At 35.6% G+C, this 20,993-nt stretch overlaps 2 protein-coding genes across 2 annotated transcripts; both read right to left on the reverse strand.

Moving 5' to 3' along the window:
• Positions 1-200: 200 nt before the first annotated feature.
• On the reverse strand, positions 201-4,574 carry LOC306857772 (BRICHOS domain-containing protein 5-like; the record flags this gene model as incomplete). The annotated part of the gene is made up of 6 exons (XM_079397904.1): positions 4,343-4,574; positions 4,026-4,154; positions 3,354-3,500; positions 3,169-3,276; positions 1,476-1,629; positions 201-295 (listed from the first exon to the last, which is right to left on the reverse strand). The coding sequence occupies exons 1-6, from the start codon at positions 4,394-4,396 to the stop codon at positions 201-203; spliced, it is 687 nt and encodes a 228-aa protein (XP_079254030.1). The 5' UTR covers positions 4,397-4,574.
• A 21-nt stretch (positions 4,575-4,595) lies between these two features.
• LOC306857740 (glycerol-3-phosphate phosphatase-like) lies at positions 4,596-7,105 on the reverse strand. The gene is made up of 2 exons (XM_079397863.1): positions 6,329-7,105; positions 4,596-6,240 (listed from the first exon to the last, which is right to left on the reverse strand). The coding sequence occupies exons 1-2, from the start codon at positions 6,921-6,923 to the stop codon at positions 5,915-5,917; spliced, it is 921 nt and encodes a 306-aa protein (XP_079253989.1). The 5' UTR covers positions 6,924-7,105; the 3' UTR covers positions 4,596-5,914.
• Between the last annotated feature and the right edge of the window lie 13,888 nt (positions 7,106-20,993).

The raw sequence follows: 20,993 nt of genomic DNA on the forward strand, positions 1-20,993 counted from the left end.
TTCAAACACCACTGGAAAAGGGGCTAAATACTACAGAATGCGAAGATAAGGATTTAGCAGATAACATGAAAAGATGGTCCTTCCTTCATGGCCAGACTTGCATTAAATATGGCATTCGTGTAGCCTCTCCAGTTGCTCTCATTGATGTGAACGCATTTGTTTGTTTCCCTGGTGTGTGCTGATACACCGTCAGTGGAATGTCACTCTGGCAAGTAGTAGAAGCACACAGAAACACAAATGTTGCTGGGAAAGCAGATGTCGATGCAGAAGTAAATAAGTCTTTGTTTCCCGGGACCTTCAGGAAAAAAGGAAAGAAATCTCAAGGTTCTTATTTCTATTGATGTGCCGATGACAATCATAATCAATGTCCTGTTCCTCGTTCATGCTCTGCTGGTTGCAACTCTAAAAAAGGTCACAACTCCATCTCACCGCACTACTGGATTAGGTTTCTGTCACACTGTGCTCTTTAAAGAGCTACTCAGCATGTTCTTGGCTTCTCCTATACATTCTCTCGACACAAAAATCAGATCATCCAATGTTTAAACAAGGAATATTCAGGCTACAATTTTAGCTCAATGCAGCATTTTGATTAACACAAAACTTTTTCTTTAAAAACTTACACAAGATGTGAATGGGGCCAGTTTGTAAATGTTAAATTATTCACTGGTTCAGTAATATAGCAACGAGATACAGTATAAACTATATGCGTTTTAACATGATTTCAGTGTAAAAAATTATATCATTTCTAGCTTTTCTATGTGAAGTTGTATCCAAATGTACAACTTAATCACAATTGAACTAATCTTAACCCCTGGTTTCACAGACAAGGCTTAAGCCTACTCCCAGACTAAAATGCATGTTTTAATTTAAATCTTAAAATATCAGTGCCATCGTTTTGTCTCAAGATGCACACCAGTAATGTTTTTTCTAAGGCACATTTATAAAAGATACTTAAATGTCCTAGTTGAACTATGGCCTAATCCTGTCTTAACCTAAACCCTCTCTGTGAAAACAGGCCTTAATCTTACAACGTCATCATAACGCAACTACTTTACAAATGACAAACTACTTTACCCATTAAATAATATAAAAATGTATAATAATAAGTATTAATTGGTGCCTTTTTCACATCTATTGTAAGTGTCTGTCATTGTAATCTTGTCTTCTGTGGTAATCGATATTATGCCACAAATGTGGCTGATTGATCATAACTCCTTCAAAAGTTTGGGGTCAGCAAGTTTTTGATAGAAGTCTCTTTGGCATTTATTTTATACTGATATTAAGTGTCACATGATTCTGCAGAAGTCATTATAATATGCTGATTTGGTGTTTTAAGAAAAATTGAAAATTTTGCTGCTTAATACTTTAGTGAAAGCATTTCACTTTCATCGTTTGTAAAAGTATAAATGTCTTGACTTTCACTTTTGATCAGTTTAGTGTAACAATGTAATACTGTAGTACTGACTTACTCTTACCCTCAGATCTTCTAGTCCAGTACACAGAGGCCTGCTGACAGAGGGACTGAAGAGGTTCTTGAAGGGAGGAGGCTTCCACACGACTGCCAGACAGCACTCCCAAAAACTCTGTGTGTTTTTCAGTCTGATTTCCCACCACCCAGACCTGACGAACCTGTGAGAATCATCACATATCTCACTGTATATCACTGCCGAGTAAATTATCCTCTAATGATGTGATGCAGGCTCACTATATTGTTCCTGTGTGAACGCATACGCAGTATAACTCCCAATCGTATAATTGTGTCTTGAGGGTTTTAAGTGTTTCCTCTAGTACAAAAGGCATTTGTAATTACACCACTTACTCCTCTGAGAGATCAGATAGACACTTGCTGAAGCAGAGTAATGCTTGAGTGAGTCTGCGACAGGCAGTTTATGCTTCTCAATAGCTCATTGTGCAGCAAAAATTGGAAATCTTGTTCAAAAGGCTATTGACCATGGATTGAGTTTCCAAAAAGTTTTCTAATGGCTTTAATCAAGCGCAATGATGCAAAAATCTCAACTGAGACCAAGATTTTAAGTGGTCAGCGATACTTATGGGTTCGTCAACCCATAGATCATAACCCAGCGCATGAATCACCTTGTTAAGTGCTGAGAGAAGTGTGTCCAACACAGGTCTCTGCTCTGTTTGTGGAAGGGAGCTCTGCCTTTCCAGTAGTGACTTATAAGAGGAAAAAGCCAACAGAGTGGCCATTGTGCACCCTGTGGTCCCATCCTGTAATGCGATCCAGCCAAGGTGGATCAGATGGTCTGTGGAATTCGGACTCGGCTACACTAAAGCCCTCCTGAACTGGTGCGGTCCATTACTCCCTTTCTGGAGTCACGGAGGAGAAAGCAGCCAAAAGAGCTCTCTAATCTACCCAAGAGCACTGGGGTGGTGCCGCGTTCAAGTGTCAGTTAAGTGCCAGCCACCTTTACGTTTAGGTACATATGGTGTATAAGTTCCTAAAAAGCTGCTGCGTCCGAAAGAACAAGATCCGGGTAAATACACCAAAGAATATCACACACACATTCTCGTTCATATGGTAAAAATGGGAGACTTGACTATTTATTTCTGTGATGGCAAAGGTGAATTTTCATTTTTCAGTGTCACATGATCTTCCAAGAATCATTCTAATGTTACATTTCTTATCATTATCAATATTTAAAACAGCATTTATTTGAAAAAGGAATTTTGTTACATTATAAAATAGTCATTTTTTATTCATTTATTACCTATATGCTGAATAAAACAAAAAAATCTTACTGACCCAAACTTATGAATAGTACACTCTCAAAAATAATAAAGGTTCTTTATTGGCACCTATGGTTCCATGAAGAACCTTTGACATCCATGGAACCTTTTCCACTGGACAAAAGGTTCTTTACAATGGAAAAGGTGCTTAGATACTTAAAATGTTCTTCACACTAAGAAAATAAATGGTTCTTTTATGAACTGTGCACTGAAAAGTTCTTCGAAGAAACCAAGATGGATCTTCCATGGCATAGCTGGATGGGAAAAAGCCCTTTTAGAACCCCTTTTATTTTGTTTATTTTTTTAAAGTGCAGTGTATATATTTAATATTATGTAATATTGTAAGATTAGTTTGCCATAATCACACAATCTTCTGGCCCATTACAAAAATAGGAGACTCGTCAAGCAGAAGTCTTTTACCTGTTGCTCTGACTTGTTTAGTTGAGATTGCACATTCTCGTAATCCAAACTTTCCATCCGGCGAAGAAAGCAGCTGTCCTGGTTGTCAGGTTTATAGCATACCAACCTCTGAGGAAGAGCGATAGGGAAATGTAACTGAGCTTCAGTGGAAAAGCCTAATCCGTAGAGAAAGAAAAGGGCCTTACGTGTCTCATGTCAAAAATCACTGTGGAGCTGTGGTTGACATGGGAAGTCACAGAGTAGGTCACTATGCTGTTGTGCTTGTCAATCAGAGCCGACTGATTGATCAAGTCAACCGTGTGATCGGGAATTCTGACAACCTGCAATGAAGACTGTACGGAAAAGTTTCGTTTTCAGAGCTAATGTTTAAAGCAAGACACTGATGTCATATCACCATATTTTCCTTGTTGATTAAACACAGTACATCAAAACAAGTATTTTGCTTTTGCAAAGGTTTTTGAAATGTTTCATTTAAATTTGAAAATAAGGAATTGTGTAATTAAATAGGCACTAATTTGGAAAGATTTAAAGAAAACTGAACATTGGATAAAGCCAGATTCATTGTTTCATTTTGATATATTAAAGGTTTTTACAGAGGGGATTTTGGATATTCATGACTCCATAAATCCGAAAATACTGTCAAAATACAACTACATTTTCATTGTGTTTTTAGAAGTAAAATGGTATATAAATCAGCCAGGCGATGATATATGAACCATAAGAAAAAAATTGGATATTTTCTTTCCACTAGTATGAAAGAAAAGTTATAAAAGCAAAAAATGTTTCCAATGCAAACAATGGTTTACTGGTGTCTTGCCTTAAAAATGCTTGAAAATTGGAAATGCCTGGATTCTTACTTGTGTCTTGTGCTGTAGTCCTAGATGCGCGGTCACACCGAGAGCGATGATAACAATGAGCAGCATAGCAGCAATACTCCCCCAGAGAAATTTGTGAGGAACCCTGCAGAAGCTCATGGGACCACAGTGCTAGAAAATCCAAGCACACAATCATCTCCCTCCATGCTACATTTAAAGCACATTCACATTAAATAATATTTGTGGTTTGTACACATAAGCAAGCAATAAAACACAGCTAAGCAAAACACAAACTGACATATTTGTGCTATAATCTGAAGTATGTGTACTGCTAATGGAAAACAGTAAAGAACTCTCACCATGTTCTGTGGGTCCTCCAGACTGGCTTCTGAATGCTTCCAGCACCTCACCATTCTGCCCTGTTTTGCTTCTCCTCACGGTACCTGTCTTACTTCTTTCTGTATAAGGCAATGTTCATGACCGAGACTGACCAGCGGTGCCTGCAGTATAGGTGTCTAACTCCTTTCTGCCATCCTCTGCCCCCCACCTCTTACCTCACACCAGGTAGTCCAACCCACTGGCTGACTACCCCTATACCAGACAATAGACAAAGAATCAGAATGAGCTTTATTGGCCAAGTATGTTTACACATACAAGGAATTTGTTGTAGTGACAGAAGCTCCACAGTGCAACAGAAAGACAGCAACAGGACACAGATAATAAAAGAATAATATACAAATAGGCAATGTACAAAGCAGCAAAAACACAATATATAATATAGACAACTATGTATGTACAGGTCAAGTATGTGCAAATTAGAAATAAAAATAAAATAAGAGTGTGGTGAATGGATAATGTATTATAGTTGTGTGTTCCACGTTTATTGTTGAGTGTTCATGAGATGGTTTGCCTGAGGGAAGAAACTGTTTTTTCGAAGGGGACAGATAGATCAGCACTGTGGACAGGGCTTTTCGTCGCAGAGCCAGTTAAGGCATCGACTGGTCATGCCCTTAGGCTGCTGACTGACCAAGGTGACTCCAATAACTTCAGAGGTGGTTACAGTGAGATAACTGAAGTGCAGTCTCATAACAGGGAACCCAAAAATTAAAACGGTCTCATCATTTACTCACTCTAATGTCGTTCCAAAACTGCGTGACATTTCTTCTGGGGAATGTGAAATAAGACATTTAGATGAATGTCGATAACCATACAGTTTTCGAAATATAATTTCTTAAAACATTGTCTTTTATGTACCCCAGAAAATAAAAGTAAGCTTGGATTTGTGTAAGGGTGTGTGGTGAATTTTCATCCATTTAAGTACAACATTAAGAAAAAGTAGAACACTTTTCATAAACAATTCTTATTTATTATATCAGTCAAGAAAAATGAACACTTTGTTCAAACTATGGTGAGAAGTAAAATCCTACCAGGTTTATAGTTTAGTGAGTGACAAAGCTGTCAAGTGCAAAATATAATAATTAAAAATATTTATAATATTCTCTCACTCATTATGTTACAAGTACAGTGAATTAACAGTACATAATTAAACAAGTACTTCTGATATAATAAAAACAAACGGCACAATTTTGGGGGTCACTTGTTTTGTAGCACCCGAGTGTTACTGACCAGAAAATACATATTACAATTTTTTTTTAGACAAGATACAGAAACACAACAAAACAAACATTAACACTAAAATAAAAGTATTGCCCTTATATTACCTTAAAACAAAAAAAACAGTGATATATTTAAAAAAAGAGGTAGGCCAGTTTGAAATGAAGCCTTGATGACAGTAAATCATACTGCATATATTTGTAGAGACAAACTACTTCTATTAAACCCATTTAGATTAACTGTGATATTAAAATATTAATACCCATATATTGATAAATATTCTCTATTAAAGTGGGTAAATTCCAAGCAAACGCTGACTATGCTTGTAGTGCAGGTAAAATGTCAGCAATGCTCTCTATATAGTAGTCAGGCACCATTTTCTGCCTTTGTGGACATTCGCTCTTCTGGTTTGCCTCAGCTTCTGCTACAGTAGAAACTCCTGTGAGGGTCAGCAGGGTCTTCAGGCCACAGTTTGAGCCTAGCATGATATCCGTGTCCAGCCTATCTCCGACCATCAGACACCTCTCAGGGTCCAGACCGAACTGGCCGGCCACACACTCGAACATGAAGTTGCTGGGCTTTCCGACCACTTGAGCTTGGCGCTGCGCTGCGGTCTCTACCGCCCTTAAGAGGCACCCTGTCCCTGCAGACAAGCGGAACACAAGGTTGTTGTGATAACATGACACGATTCAAGGTAAAGGATTTTTGTTATGTCATTCATATCTGCTTACCTGGGACCGCTTTGCCTCCCTCCAGAGGCAGCCTCGTGTCCGTGTTAGTTCCCACGAACTGACAGTCGGGGTTGCACAGGTACTGCAGAGCTCTGTTGAGCTTCATGTAACTGAAATGCTCATCAAAGCCGACCAGTACAGCTCGGACCTCATTATCGAGAGGAACATTCGCCCAATCTTTCTGAACTCCTGAGATGGGGTCAGGCCCAACACCGATCGGCCGGATCCCCACGTCCTCGAGCTCCTGCCTCATCGCATTGCTCCCAATTAAATAGACTTTCCCGTCGAGTTTACACACATTTTTGAGGTACATCGCCGAGCAGTACGCCGTCCCGAACACCTCGTCCGCGGAGGCATCGAAACCGAGCTTGCCTAATTTTTCCGCGTACATTTGTCGGGTTTTCGTGCTGTTGTTTGTGACAAAAAACACTCGTTTTCCGTTTTTCTTCAATGAATTGATAACCTCGGGGGCTCCGGGAATGGCTTGGTCCCCTCTCCATATTACTCCATCGCAGTCAAACAGCACACTGTCCACCGAGTCCAGTAACTCTCTGCTCAGAGCTCCAGTCAGTCGAGTACACTTAGATGCAGCCATTCCTCAAGTTACTCTCGGTCTTCTTTCTTGTCCTCGGTCCGTCCTAAAATAACATTTGATCTTCAACTATATACGAATAGTCCGCTGACTAGACGGAGATCAGCTTATGTCAGATGATAGAGAATGGCAGCGAACTGGAAATTACTAGCTGCTGCAACCGAGCGGCACACTGCCTTGTGCTCGTTTGACAGCGTACGTGACGCTTTATACTACTAAAGCACTTCCGCACCGGTTTAAAGGGCCAGTGACCCTATGAAATGCTATGAAAAAGTTTTTGGGTAGGCACCATTTTATCATTTTAATGAAAACTAGGCTGTGAGGAAAACATGTACAGCACTTTATTCTCTTATCCACCTTATTCTTCAGCCGTTTTCTGTGAATGTGCAAGTTTTTTTTTTTTTGCTCCAAAAACCATCAAGATTACAAATGTGATTTTATAACCGTTCAATAAACAAGAAGTTAATTAAGAGACTTACGTTTTAGACACCATATTTCTTGTTTTTGCTCTGTTTCACCAACAAAAATAATTCCAAATAATTCCGTCTCTGAGCAACATGACGGTGATTCGTGAATGAATCAACCTTTTAAATGATTCGGTTCAGTCGCAATGAATCACTTATTAACAGTGACTTAATGCCACCTACTGGTAGTTTTAATTTCACATTTACAGTATTTTTTTTAAATAATTTAAAAAATCAGTATTCAACGTTTTATAAATCAAAACATTATTTATTCATTTGTAACTGCAGATTAAAGCATTCAGTGTCTCTCAGAGCTGCATTAACAGTGGGTACACATATATATATATATTCCACTTCAGATGCAGTTTCTGTGTTTCCTCTACATTGCAAAGATTAATTTTGTTGATACTGATTTCATTTGTTTGGTAACAGCCCAAATGTCTTATTATACTAGTTGACTGATTAAATTGAACTCTAATTAAAAAAAAATTATAATTTAAGTTTGAAAAATCATATATAAAAAAGTAAATATTAGCATTTTATGTTTAAGTTTAATATAAAATACTTGTATTTGTAATTAATACTCCCTTTTTATTTTAAAATATAATAGTATTATCACACTTTATTGTTTTCATTATTTGATTTAAAAAGAAAAATCTAACTAAATAAACTAAATGTGTTTCGTATAACTACAATAATTATATTTATAATGTAAATCATTTAGAAATGTTGCAACGTCTTCCCTAAATGCATAATGAAAATTGACACTCAATGTAAAAATAGCATTTTCTTTTCAATGGCTATTTTAACTTTTTGATTTAGATTTCCAGGCATCCTCAAGTTCATTTTATTTTTTCTAAATCCAACACAATCTGGCAGTTTGTTACTACTTTGTTTTACTGAATTAGGGGCTATTTTGTATAAATTTGTACATTTTCATTCAATCTGCTTATGCCCCGTTGACGGTTAAGATTTAGTGGGTTATGGGTGGACCTTTATGCTTTCTTTTTTTCTAAAAATCATGCATGTAATTTAATATGAAATCATATTAATTCATACAAAATCACAACCTAGTAAAATACACATTTTATAGCAAGATTGGGTTGTGCAGTCCACAACTGACCTTGACCAGATATCGAAATTACACCTCGAGAGGATACTGTTCAAAAAGTGAAAGTAATACAATGATACAATGTGAAAAGATAAATGTGGAAATTATGGTGCAGCAATGACAGTAAACTTTGCTTTAACAATAAGTTGTGGGAAAGGGGAGGACATGCAGAAACACCTGGGGCAGCCGTGGCAGGAACAGCTTTTATATGGAGCATGGAGGGATGGATGGCCTCTCAAGTCAGATCACTAGCTGACTCTGGAACTGTGGCAGTAAATAATGCAAATAAAGTTTACATTTCATTTGCACGATTTACATTTTCCTTCTGTCTTCATGTATATTTGATTACCTGCTATGAAATAAAAGTACTCAGCATTATTGTCTGATTATTAGCTAAACTTTACATCTGCTGTCTTTGTATTAAACTGTAGGATTTGACTATTCCAAACTGTGCAGTCAGAAAATCAAGAAAAATTCCTTCGCCATAAAGCTTTCTTTTAAAAAGCCACTTAGCTTGGGTGTTACTCTTCTCGCCTTTTTTTATGATTTAGAACAGAGGGTTCAATCCTGTTTCTGGAGGGCCAATGTGCTGCAGAGTTTAGCTCCAACTCCAATTAAACACACCTGAACCAAAACAATAAAGGTATTTCTTTAGTAATGCTAGAATCTTCCAGGTAGGTATACTGAACACACAATTGGTCTTCTTATTTGTGATGAATGCCATCTCACCTTTTGACAAACCAGGCTCCCACCAGATGTCATCATTTATCATCTGCTTGTCTCTGGGTTTTGGAAAGCGCCCACACACTAGTCTTAATAAGAGCACTCCCAGTGTTCCTGAAAGAAAACGATTTGTCTGATGGATAAGCTTGAAGTACAAAAGCATGCTGTCTCTGTAACGTGCAAAAAATATGTCTGGTGTTATTTGAGATACGGTTTATAGGATACAGTTTAACTTGTCACTATAATTTAAATCCTAAAGGTTTATGGCAGAATACTTACCACAGAACCTATATTGCAGCCAAATTATTGCAGGAGATCCCTGCATCCGAAGTCAATCAGTATGACTTTAAGAGTTTCTGTGTTGATCAGAAGATTCTCCAGCTTAATGTCACGGTGGAACACTCCATGGCGACAGCAGATGTCAGCGGCCGCTGTTATCTTTGCCCCGACAAACAATGCTATGTCCTCAACAAGGGAGCCTCCAGGGACCTTCAAAACATACCATAGATCTTTGCAGGGTGAGGGGCATTCCAAGACCATTATGTAGTGTCCTGCCAGTCCAGCAGCTGAATGATATGTGGAACTCTCATGCTCTTATTAACAAGGATTAATAGTGCAACATCTAATGGAAGGGGTTTGAGATGACCAGGCTAGAAGAAAGATCATTGTTCGATGTCAGTGCTTTCCCAAATAAGGATTTTTGTGGCATCTATAAGCAAAGAACCTTTAACATCCGAGGGACCTTTTAAGTGGACAAAAGGTTCACTATAATGGAAGAAGATTCTTCAGAGTTTTAAAATGTTTTTCAAACTAAGAAAAATAAATGGAACTGAACTGTTCATAAACGGTTCATAAATGGTTCTTCTATGGCACTACTGTGATAGCTACCTTTTGTAGACTTTATTTTTAAAAGTGTAAACCAGGGGTCCTCAACTCTGGACCTCGAGGTCCACTTTCCTGCAGAATTTAGCTCCAACCCTAATCAAATACTTCTGAACAAGCTAATCAAAGTCTTCATAATTACTACAAAGTTGCAGGTAGGTGTGTTTAATCCAGGTTGGAGCTAAACTCTGCAGGAAAGTGGATCTCGAGGTTCAGAGTTGATGACCCTTCTTGTAAACCATTGGTCTCAAACTCCATTCTTGGAGGGCCACAGCTCTGCACAGTTTTCCTCCAACCCTAATCAAACACACCTGATCCAGCTAATCCATGTCTTCAGCATTAGAAGCTTCCAAGCAGGTACGAGTTTGAGCTGGTTGGAACTAAACTCTGCAGAGCTGTGGCCCTCCAGGAATTGAGTTTGAGACCACTGGTGTAAACAGTGAAAATATATAGTAGAGCATATATATATAGAAATATATAGAGTGTAGCATACTTGCAACGTAGAAGTATTTTTTTATGTTCCCTGGCTTTCTGGCAATTTTCACTGTCACCTGATCAACAAAACATTACAATTACTTTTGAACATCTCAAGTACACAAAATAGTGGACATACTATACATTAAGAGGACTTGTAATGGGCATAGTGAGACAAAGCAATTGACTATAGCTAAATATTGTAAAAAAATTATGATACCTCAAATCCATCCTTCAAGCATTTCCCTTCGTAGACAGAAGTATTCTTGCTCACCATGCATTTTGCCGATGTCATACCGGCTCAAAAATAATTGTGGTTGATATGAAATATCAAATTGACAGCAGTGTGTGTAACGAAACTTACTCCCAATTCTCAAGTCCACTTTGTCGTTGTGTCGTGATGCTGAACTGACTGGACTGTGGTGGACTGGAGATGGAGGGGTTTGAACATGAACTGGCTTATCTTCATGAAGGGGGATTTCAAGGCCACTGGAAAGAGCTTCCCGAAGACCATTATCTTTTAGAGAATTTTGATCTAAAATGGGGAATATCTGTTCATGGCCTTGTTCAGTATTCAACTTTGATATATTTAGATACAATGTGTGATGGTGTGGGTTTGTAACATATTGTATTGTCACACTTCATCCTAGGGAACAGAACAATTCCCCTAATTTAGAATTAGGTTTCCAATAATGGATACTCTTAACTAGCTGAAAAATAATGTATATTTTATGATTCAAAGAGATTTAGTAAAAAACAGGTACTCTTTTTCAAATGGTCATTTGATTTACCCTTAGGGCTTATTTTGGCCCCTCGGAGTGTCTAATTTGCTCCATCCGTACACTCCCTCCCTATTTCCGTTTTTAGGTCTCCTTTAAACATACATATTCTCTCAAACTTTCAATATTCCCTGACCACTGGTTTGATCATAAGTTTTATTTCTGTATTTCTCCTAGTTTTATTTTGTAATTCTTGTTTTACTTTTGCACAGCCCTTTGTTTAACCTCGGTTGTTTTTAAATGTGCTTTATAAATCAATATTGTAGGTTACATTGCCTTATACATTACACAAACACAAACTGTGCATGTTCATTCATGAAACTTATTCAGAAAACCTTAAGTTGTCTATTTTTTGCTTAAATGTTTTTATTATATTATATATATATTTTAAACTATATTTAATAAAAAGTCCCACTTTACCCTTTCACTTCAAAATAAAAATATTTTTATTCTAAATGTGTAAGTTACTGTGTCCACAAATACAAAATGGAATTCAACAAAAAATAATTTCACAGACCACTATTATCCAATGACAAAAAAAAATATTTAAGCTTAATTATTTAGGTTGTATCAATTCAAATCATGAAGAATCACAATTAATAAGAGAATGACCTTTAAAAAACAATGTGTTAAGAAAACCCTGTACGCATGTATACAATATATGTGGTTAAGGTCTTTAAATTTTAGTAGTTTTATATTCATGTTGAAATTTATTTTTAGAAAATGTTGAAATCTGACGCTCTCATCCTAAATAACAGTAATAATTTGCTCATTTCAAATACTTGTGACAAAAACTATGAAATGCATGAAGTAAAAACTGTGACTTTATATTGTATGTGACTTTAAGATAGCTATTGAATGGACTGTATGGCTATCCTTGACAGCCTCATTTTCATTCACTGTAAATTTGTGTAAAACAATTGGAAAATATAGCTGCGAGCAGCGATGACGGGCCCAAGCCGTCAGCATACGCCACCCCGGTGGCATCGATAAAACGGTGCCCAGCGAGCACAAGCATCACAGTAACCCTCTGGCAGTTTGGTTTTAAGGGATACGGCAATTAAAGGGTTAATCCAAACCATCAACTCTGTGAAACACACACACACAGAACAACATATAAAACTTTAAATTCTGTGAAAATATATTTTTCATTGGTAGTTGATGTTAGTTAATGCATTTACTAATGCTAACAAATGAGAAATTATTATAGTTACCAAAGGTTTTAATGATTTATTTTTCCATTAACTAACATGAATAATTTTTTCTAACACAAATGAATAAAGTAAAAAATATATTGTTAATATTTAATGTTATTTGTGCATTAACCAATGTTAAAAAACAACATTATTTAACTGTTGTTAATTTACATCATTAATAAATATATACCATTTAATGTTGATCAAAATCAATTCCAAAATGTGTTAATATATTATTACATTTTAAAGTTTTATCTTTTGAACATGACTATTTTTCTAATATTAAAAATATTTTGTTCATTGTTAGTTCATTGTAAGTTCATACTATCAATGAAGAATTAACATGCTGTAAAAAATATATTTTTCATTGTTAGTTCATGTTAATTAATGCATTCCCTACTGTTAACAAATGAGACTTAATTATAAAGTGTTATCAAAACCTTTAATGCTTTATAAGCATTTTTTAAGGATTTTATTGAGAAGTTTAAACAGACCCTCTCTCTCTCTCTCTCTCTCTTTCTCTCTCTCTCTCTCTCTCCCCCTCCACATTCACTGAACTCACACGGTCAGTCACCCACCGCACACATTAGGAGCGCAGTGACAGGAGATCTCTGATAGTTTTAATTTTCTGCTCTCCATAGTGTATTGTAAATTCATGAAATTAATCACATATCCTCAGACGGTCTTGTTCTGTGTATGTAATTTTTTCTGAAGTGTTTGGAAGCTGCTCTTTAAAGATAAAAAAAAAAAAAAGTGTTCTTTTTTACTGTAACTTTAATAAATTGCCATTAAATCACCGTTCAAGATATCCTAAATCGGTCCGCAATGTAGCATCTTCAGTATCTTGGAAGCATGTGAAAAAATGTTTGGTGTGAATTTTTGGTTTCTGCTTGAAGGAGTATGAATTTGTTTACAGCCCGTTTTAAAAAAAAAAAAACACATAAAAAAAAAAATAGCCGATTTCCTGTTGGTCGTAGCTAATGACTGTAAATTAGAAAGTTGTCCGGATTAATAAGAACAATTTATGTACCGAGTTTGGTGTCTGTAGCTATCATTATATATATATATAATCATTAATAATTATATACCATTTAATGTTGATCAATATTAATCCAAAATGTGTTTATATATTATTAAATTTTAAAGTTTATCTTTTGAACATGACTATTTTTCTAACATTAAAAAGATTAATAAATGCTTTAAAAAAAATGTTCTTTGTTAGTTCATACTATCATGGAAGAATTAACATGCTGTAAAAATATATTTTTCATTGTTAGTTCACGTTAATTAATGCATTTCCTAATGTTAAGAATTGAGACCTTATTATAAAGTGTTATCAAAATCTTTAATGATTTATAAGCATTTTTTAAAGATTTTAAAAAACAGACCCTCTCTCTCTTTCTCTCTCTCACCCACTGCCTCAATCCACACAGTCACTCACACAGTCACTCACACACCACCCCCACCCCTCACTCAGCTGCAGGCTGGCAGGGAGCTCTAACTCAAAAGCAGCTCTGATAGTTTTTTAATTTTCTCCTCTGCATAGTGTATTGTAAATTCATGAAATTAATCACATATCCTCAGACTGTATTGTTCTGTGTATGTAATTTTTTATGAAGTGTTTGGAAGCTGCTCTTAAAAGATAAAAAAAATAAAAAATTATCTTTTTTACTGTAACTTTAATAAATTGCCATTAAATCATCGTTCAAGATATCCTAAATCCGTCCGCAATTTAGCATCTTCAGTATTTTGGCATCATGATAAAAAATGTTTGGTGTGATTTCCGTGTTTCTGCTTGGAGGAGTATTAATTTGTTTACAGCCCGTTTTTAAAAAAAACCCACATTAAAATAAATATAGCCGACTTCCTGTTGGTCGTAGCTAATGACTGTAAATTAGAAAGTTGTCCGGATTAATTAGAACAATTTATGTACCGAGTTTGGGGTCTGTAGCTAAAACTAACCCCCTCATTTTTGACAAAAGGTGGCGCTATAGAGTGCCTCTTCCACGCCCGTTTATGAGCTTTTTCCAGTGTCTAACTATCATTAATACTCATATGTGTGTTGAGTTTCATGACATTCTAAACATGTTATCTGCCTCAAAATCACCAGAAACGAATTTTCAACTTTGACACGTTGCCATGGCAACATAATTTTAGATATCAATATTCCCTTCACAGTTTTACATCGGCCGTGTTTTGACATTATTCTGGTGAAGTTTGAAGCAAATCGAGTAAAAATAAGATGCTGAATTCAAAGCATTTTGAAAACGACACACTTCCTGCAGCCAGTTGGTGGCGCTATAACTTTCAGTCATAATAGTCACATCTATCCGATCGGCATCATACAACGAACAAATCACTGAAGTTTGATCTACATCATACAATGTATGTGGACGTTATTAGGCATTTCCTGGGTCTCATTTTTCGCCATAACTTCATCGCCTCGCCACGGGCAAACCGTTCGACATATCAAAAATATCTTCGCAATTTAGCGTCCCCAATGTCTTGAGATCATGTTCACCTAGTTTGGTGGCAATCGTATGGAAATCCTCAGAGGAGTATATCAAATTCCAGAGCATGCGCTTTTTAAACAGCCCTGAATAGCCGACTTCCTGTTGGGCGGAGCCTAAGACATGCAGCGTGAAAGTTGTTCGGCTCAATGAGTTCTATATGTGTACCGAGTTTCATATGAATACGTGCAAGTATGTGTGAGCTATACATCAAGTTTTCTGACAATTTTCCAGGGGGCGCCGTAGAGCCCCTGTGCCACGCCCGGGTCCCAGCCTCAGCGGCGTCCTAATGGCCGCAGGTTCCAATGTGCGTGCCGATTTTCGAGAGTTTTCGGGCACGTTAAGGCCCCCAAAAGTGCCCGGATGATTGAAATAAAAAAAAAAAAAAAAAAAAAAAAAAAAAAAAAAATATAGCTGCAAGCAGCGATGACGGGCCCAAGCCGTCAGCATACGCCACCCCGGTGGCATCGATAAAACAGTGCCCAGCGAGCAAACGCATCACAGTAACCCTCTGGCAGTTTGGTTTTAAGGGATACGGCAATTAAAGGGTTAATCCAAACCATCAACTCTGTGAAACACACACACACACAGAACAACATATAAAACTTTAAATTCTGTGAAAATATATTTTTCATTGGTAGTTCATGTTAGTCAATGCATTTACTAATGCTAACAAATGAGAAATTATTATAGTTACCAAAGGTTTTAATGATTTATAAGCATTTTTTTAATGATTTATTTTTCCATTAACTAACATTAATAATTTTTTCTAACACAAATGAATAAAGTAAAAAATATATTGTTAATATTTAATGTTATTTGTGAATTAACCAATGTTAAAAAACAACATTATTTAACTGTTGTTAATTTACATCATTAATAAATATATACCATTTAATGTTTATCAAAATCAATTCCAAAATGTGTTAATATATTATTACATTTTAATGTTTTATCTTTTGAACATGACTATTTTTCTAATATTACAAATATTTTGTTCATTGTTAGTTCATTGTAAGTTCATACTATCAATGAAGAATTAACATGCTGTAAAAAATATATTTTTCATTGTTAGTTCATGTTAATTAATGCATTCCCTACTGTTAACAAATGAGACTTAATTATAAAGTGTTATCAAAACCTTTAATGCTTTATAAGCATTTTTTAAGGATTTTATTGAGAAGTTTAAACAGACCCTCTCTCTCTCTCTCTCTCTCTCTCTCTCTCTCTCTCTCTCTCTCCCCCTCCACACTCACTGAACTCACACAGTCAGTCACCCACCCAGTCACCTACCGCACACATTAGAAGCACAGTGACAGGATATCTCTGATAAGTTTTAAATTTTCTCCTCTCCATAGTGTATTGTAAATTCATGAAATTAATCACATATCTCAGACTGTCTTGTTCTGTGTATGTAATTTTTTATGAAGTGTTTGGAAGCTGCTCTTAAAAGAAAAAGAAAAAAAGTTTTCTCTTTTTTACTGTAACTTTAATAAGTTGCCATTAAAACACTGTTCAAGATATCCTAAATCCATCCACAATTTAGCATCTTCAGTATTTTGGCATCATGAGAAAAAATGTTTGGTGTGATTTCTGTGTTTCTGCTTGAAGGAGTATGAATTTGTTTACAGCCTGTTTAAAAAAAAAACCACATTAAAATAAATATAGCCGACTTCCTGTTGGTCGTAGCTAATGACTGTAAATTAGAAAGTTGTCCGGCTTAATAAGAACAATTTATGTACCGAGTTTGGTGTCTGTAGCTATCAATATATATATATATATAAACATTAATAATTATATACCATTTAATGTTGATCAATATTAATTCCAAAATGTGTTAATATATTATTAAATTTTAAAGTTTATCTTTTGAACATGACTATTTTTCTAACATTAAAAAGATTAATAAATGCTTTAAAAAAAACAGTTCTTTGTTAGTTCATACTATCATGGAAGAATTAACATGCTGTAAAAATATATTTTTCATTGTTAGTTCAGTTAATTAATGCATTTCCTAATGTTAAGAAATGAGACCTTATTATAAAGTGTTATAAAAAATCTTTAATGATTTATAAGCATTTTTTTAAGATTTTAAAAAACAGACCCTCTCTCTCTCTTTCTCTCTCTCACCCACTGCCTCAATCCACACAGTCACTCACACAGTCACTCACACCCCACCCCTCACTCAGATGCAGGCTGGCAAGAGCTCTCACTCAGCAGTCTAACAGCTTTCTGATAGTTTTAAAATTTTCTCCTAAGCATAGTGTATTGTAAATTCATGAAATTAATCACATATCCTCAGACTGTATTGTTCTGTGTATGTAATTTTTTATGAAGTGTTTGGAAGCTGCTCTTAAAAGATAAAAAAAAAAAGTTTTCTCTTTTTTCTGTAACTTTAATAAATTGCCATTAAAACACCGTTCAAGATATCCTAAATCCGTCCGCAATTTAGCATCTTCAGTATTTTGGCATCATGATAAAAAATGTTTGGTGTGATTTCCGTGTTTCTGTTTGGAGGAGTATGAATTTGTTTACAGCCCGTTTAAAAAAACAAAAAACCCACGTTAAAATAAATATAGCCGACTTCCTGTTGGTCGTAGCTAATGACTGTAAATTAGAAAGTTGTCCGGATTAATAAGAACAATTTATGTACCGAGTTTGGTGTCTGTAGCTATCATTATATATATATATAATCATTAATAATTATATACCATTTAATGTTGTTCAATATTAATTCCAAAATGTGTTAATATATTATTAAATTTTAAAGTTTATCTTTTAAACATGACTATTTTTCTAACATTAAAAAGATTAATAAATGCTTTTAAAAAAAATGTTCTTTGTTAGTTCATACTATCATGGAAGAATTAACATGCTGTAAAAATATATTTTTCATTGTTAGTTCACGTTAAATAATGCATTTCCTAATGTTAAGAAATGAAACCTTATTATAAAGTGTCATCAAAATCTTTAATGATTTATAAGCATTTTTTTTAAGATTTTAAAAAACAGACCCTCTCTCTCTTTCTCTCTCTCACCCACTGCCTCAATCCACACAGTCACTCACAGCCCACCCCACCCCACCCCCACCCCTCACTCAGATGCAGGCTGGCAGGGATCTCTCACTCAGAAGCAGTCTTAACAGCTCTCTGATAGTTTTTTAATTTTCTCCTAAGCATAGTGCATTGTAAATTCATGAAATTAATCACATATCCTCAGACTGTATTGTTCTGTGTATGTAATTTTTTATGAAGTGTTTGGAAGCTGCTCTTAAAAGAAAAAAAAATAATAATAATTCTCTTTTTTACTGTAACTTTAATAAATTGCCATTAAATCATCTTTCAAGATATCCTAAATCCGTCCGCAATTTAGCATCTTCAGTATTTTGGCATCATGAGAAAAAATGTTTGGTGTGATTTCCGTGTTTCTGCTTGGAGGAGTATTAATTTGTTTACAGCCTGTTTTTAAAAAAAACCCACATTAAAATAAATATAGCCGACTTCCTGTTGGTCGTAGCTAATGACTGTAAATTAGAAAGTTGTCCGGATTAATAAGAACAATTTATGTACCGAGTTTGGTGTCTGTAGCTAAAACTAACCCCCCCATTTTTGACAAAAGGTGGCGCTATAGAGTGCCTCTTCCACGCCCGTTTATGAGCTTTTTCCAGTGTCTAACTATCATTATTACTCATATGTGTGTTGAGTTTCATGACATTCTAAACATGTTATCTGCCTCAAAATCACCAGAAACGAATTTTCAACTTTGACACGTTGCCATGGCAACATACTTTTAGATATCAATATTCCCTTCACAGTTTTACATCGGCCGTGTTTTGACATTATTCTGGTGAAGTTTGAAGCAAATCGAGTAAAAATAAGATGCTGAATTCAAAGCATTTTGAAAATGACACACTTCCTGCAGCCAGTTGGTGGCGCTATAACTTTCAGTCATAATAGTCACATCTATCCGATCGGCATCATACAACGAACAAACCACTGGAGTTTGATCTACATCATACAATGTATGTGGACGTTATTAGGCATTTCCTGGGTCTCATTTTTCGCCATAACTTCATCGCCTCGCCACGGGCAAACCGTTCGACATATCAAAAATATCTTCGCAATTTAGCGTCCCCAATGTCTTGAGATCATGTTCACCGAGTTTGGTGGCAATCGTATGGAAATCCTCAGAGGAGTATATCAAATTCCAGAGCATGCGCTTTTTAAACAGCCCTGAATAGCCGACTTCCTGTTGGGCGGAGCCTAAGACATGCTGCGCGGAAGTTGTTCGGCTCAATGAGTTCTATATGTGTACCGAGTTTCATATGAATACGTGCAAGTATGTGTGAGCTATACATCAAGTTTTCTGACAATTTTCCAGGGGGCGCCGTAGAGCCCCTGTGCCACGCCCGGGTCCCAGCCTCAGCGGCGTCCTAATGGCCGCAGGTTCCAATGTGCGTGCCAATTTTCGAGAGTTTTCGGGCACGTTAAGGCCCCCAAAAGTGCCCGGATGATTGAAATAAAAAAAAAAAAAAAAAAAAAAAAAAAAAAAAAAAAAAAATAATAATCCTTAGAAGAACAATAGGGCCCTGCGCCTTACTGGCTTGGGCCCTAAATATAGCTGCGAGCAGCGATGACGGGCCCAAGCCGTCAGCATACGCCACCCCGGTGGCATCGATAAAACGGTGCCCAGCGAGCACAAGCATCACAGTAACCCTCTGGCAGTTTGGTTTTAAGGGATACGGCAATTAAAGGGTTAATCCAAACCATCAACTCTGTGAAACACACACACACAGAACAACATATAAAACTTTAAATTCTGTGAAAATATATTTTTCATTGGTAGTTGATGTTAGTTAATGCATTTACTAATGCTAACAAATGAGAAATTATTATAGTTACCAAAGGTTTTAATGATTTATTTTTCCATTAACTAACATGAATAATTTTTTCTAACACAAATGAATAAAGTAAAAAATATATTGTTAATATTTAATGTTATTTGTGCATTAACCAATGTTAAAAAACAACATTATTTAACTGTTGTTAATTTACATCATTAATAAATATATACCATTTAATGTTGATCAAAATCAATTCCAAAATGTGTTAATATATTATTACATTTTAAAGTTTTATCTTTTGAACATGACTATTTTTCTAATATTAAAAATATTTTGTTCATTGTTAGTTCATTGTAAGTTCATACTATCAATGAAGAATTAACATGCTGTAAAAAATATATTTTTCATTGTTAGTTCATGTTAATTAATGCATTCCCTACTGTTAACAAATGAGATTTAATTATAAAGTGTTATCAAAACCTTTAATGCTTTATAAGCATTTTTTAAGGATTTTATTGAGAAGTTTAAACAGACCCTCTCTCTCTTTCTCTCTCTCTCTCTCTCTCCCCCTCCACACTCACTGAACTCACCCACCCAGTCACCCACCGCACACATTAGGAGCGCAGTGACAGGAGATCTCTGATAGTTTTAATTTTCTGCTCTCCATAGTGTATTGTAAATTCATGAAATTAATCACATATCCTCAGATGGTCTTGTTCTGTGTATGTAATTTTTTCTGAAGTGTTTGGAAGCTGCTCTTTAAAGATAAAAAAAAAAAAAAGTGTTCTTTTTTACTGTAACTTTAATAAATTGCCATTAAATCACCGTTCAAGATATCCTAAATCGGTCCGCAATGTAGCATCTTCAGTATCTTGGAAACATGTGAAAAAATGTTTGGTGTGAATTTTTGGTTTCTGCTTGAAGGAGTATGAATTTGTTTACAGCCCGTTTTAAAAAAAAAAAAACACATAAAAAAAAAAATAGCCGATTTCCTGTTGGTCGTAGCTAATGACTGTAAATTAGAAAGTTGTCCGGATTAATAAGAACAATTTATGTACCGAGTTTGGTGTCTGTAGCTATCATTATATATA

The sequence above is a fragment of the Barbus barbus genome (genome assembly GCF_936440315.1).
Source record: "Barbus barbus genome assembly, chromosome: 38".
NCBI classification, from domain to species: Eukaryota; Metazoa; Chordata; class Actinopteri; order Cypriniformes; family Cyprinidae; genus Barbus; species Barbus barbus.

Bases quoted from the DNA above. Each gene is read 5' to 3' on its own strand.
- LOC306857740 (XM_079397863.1), bottom strand. From the start codon at position 6,923: ATGGCTGCATCTAAGTGTACTCGACTGACTGGAGCTCTGAGCAGAGAG. The intron at 6,241-6,328 runs GTAAGCAGATAT...GCTTGTCTGCAG, and splicing joins GGGAGGCAAAGCGGTCCCAG to GGACAGGGTGCCTCTTAAGG.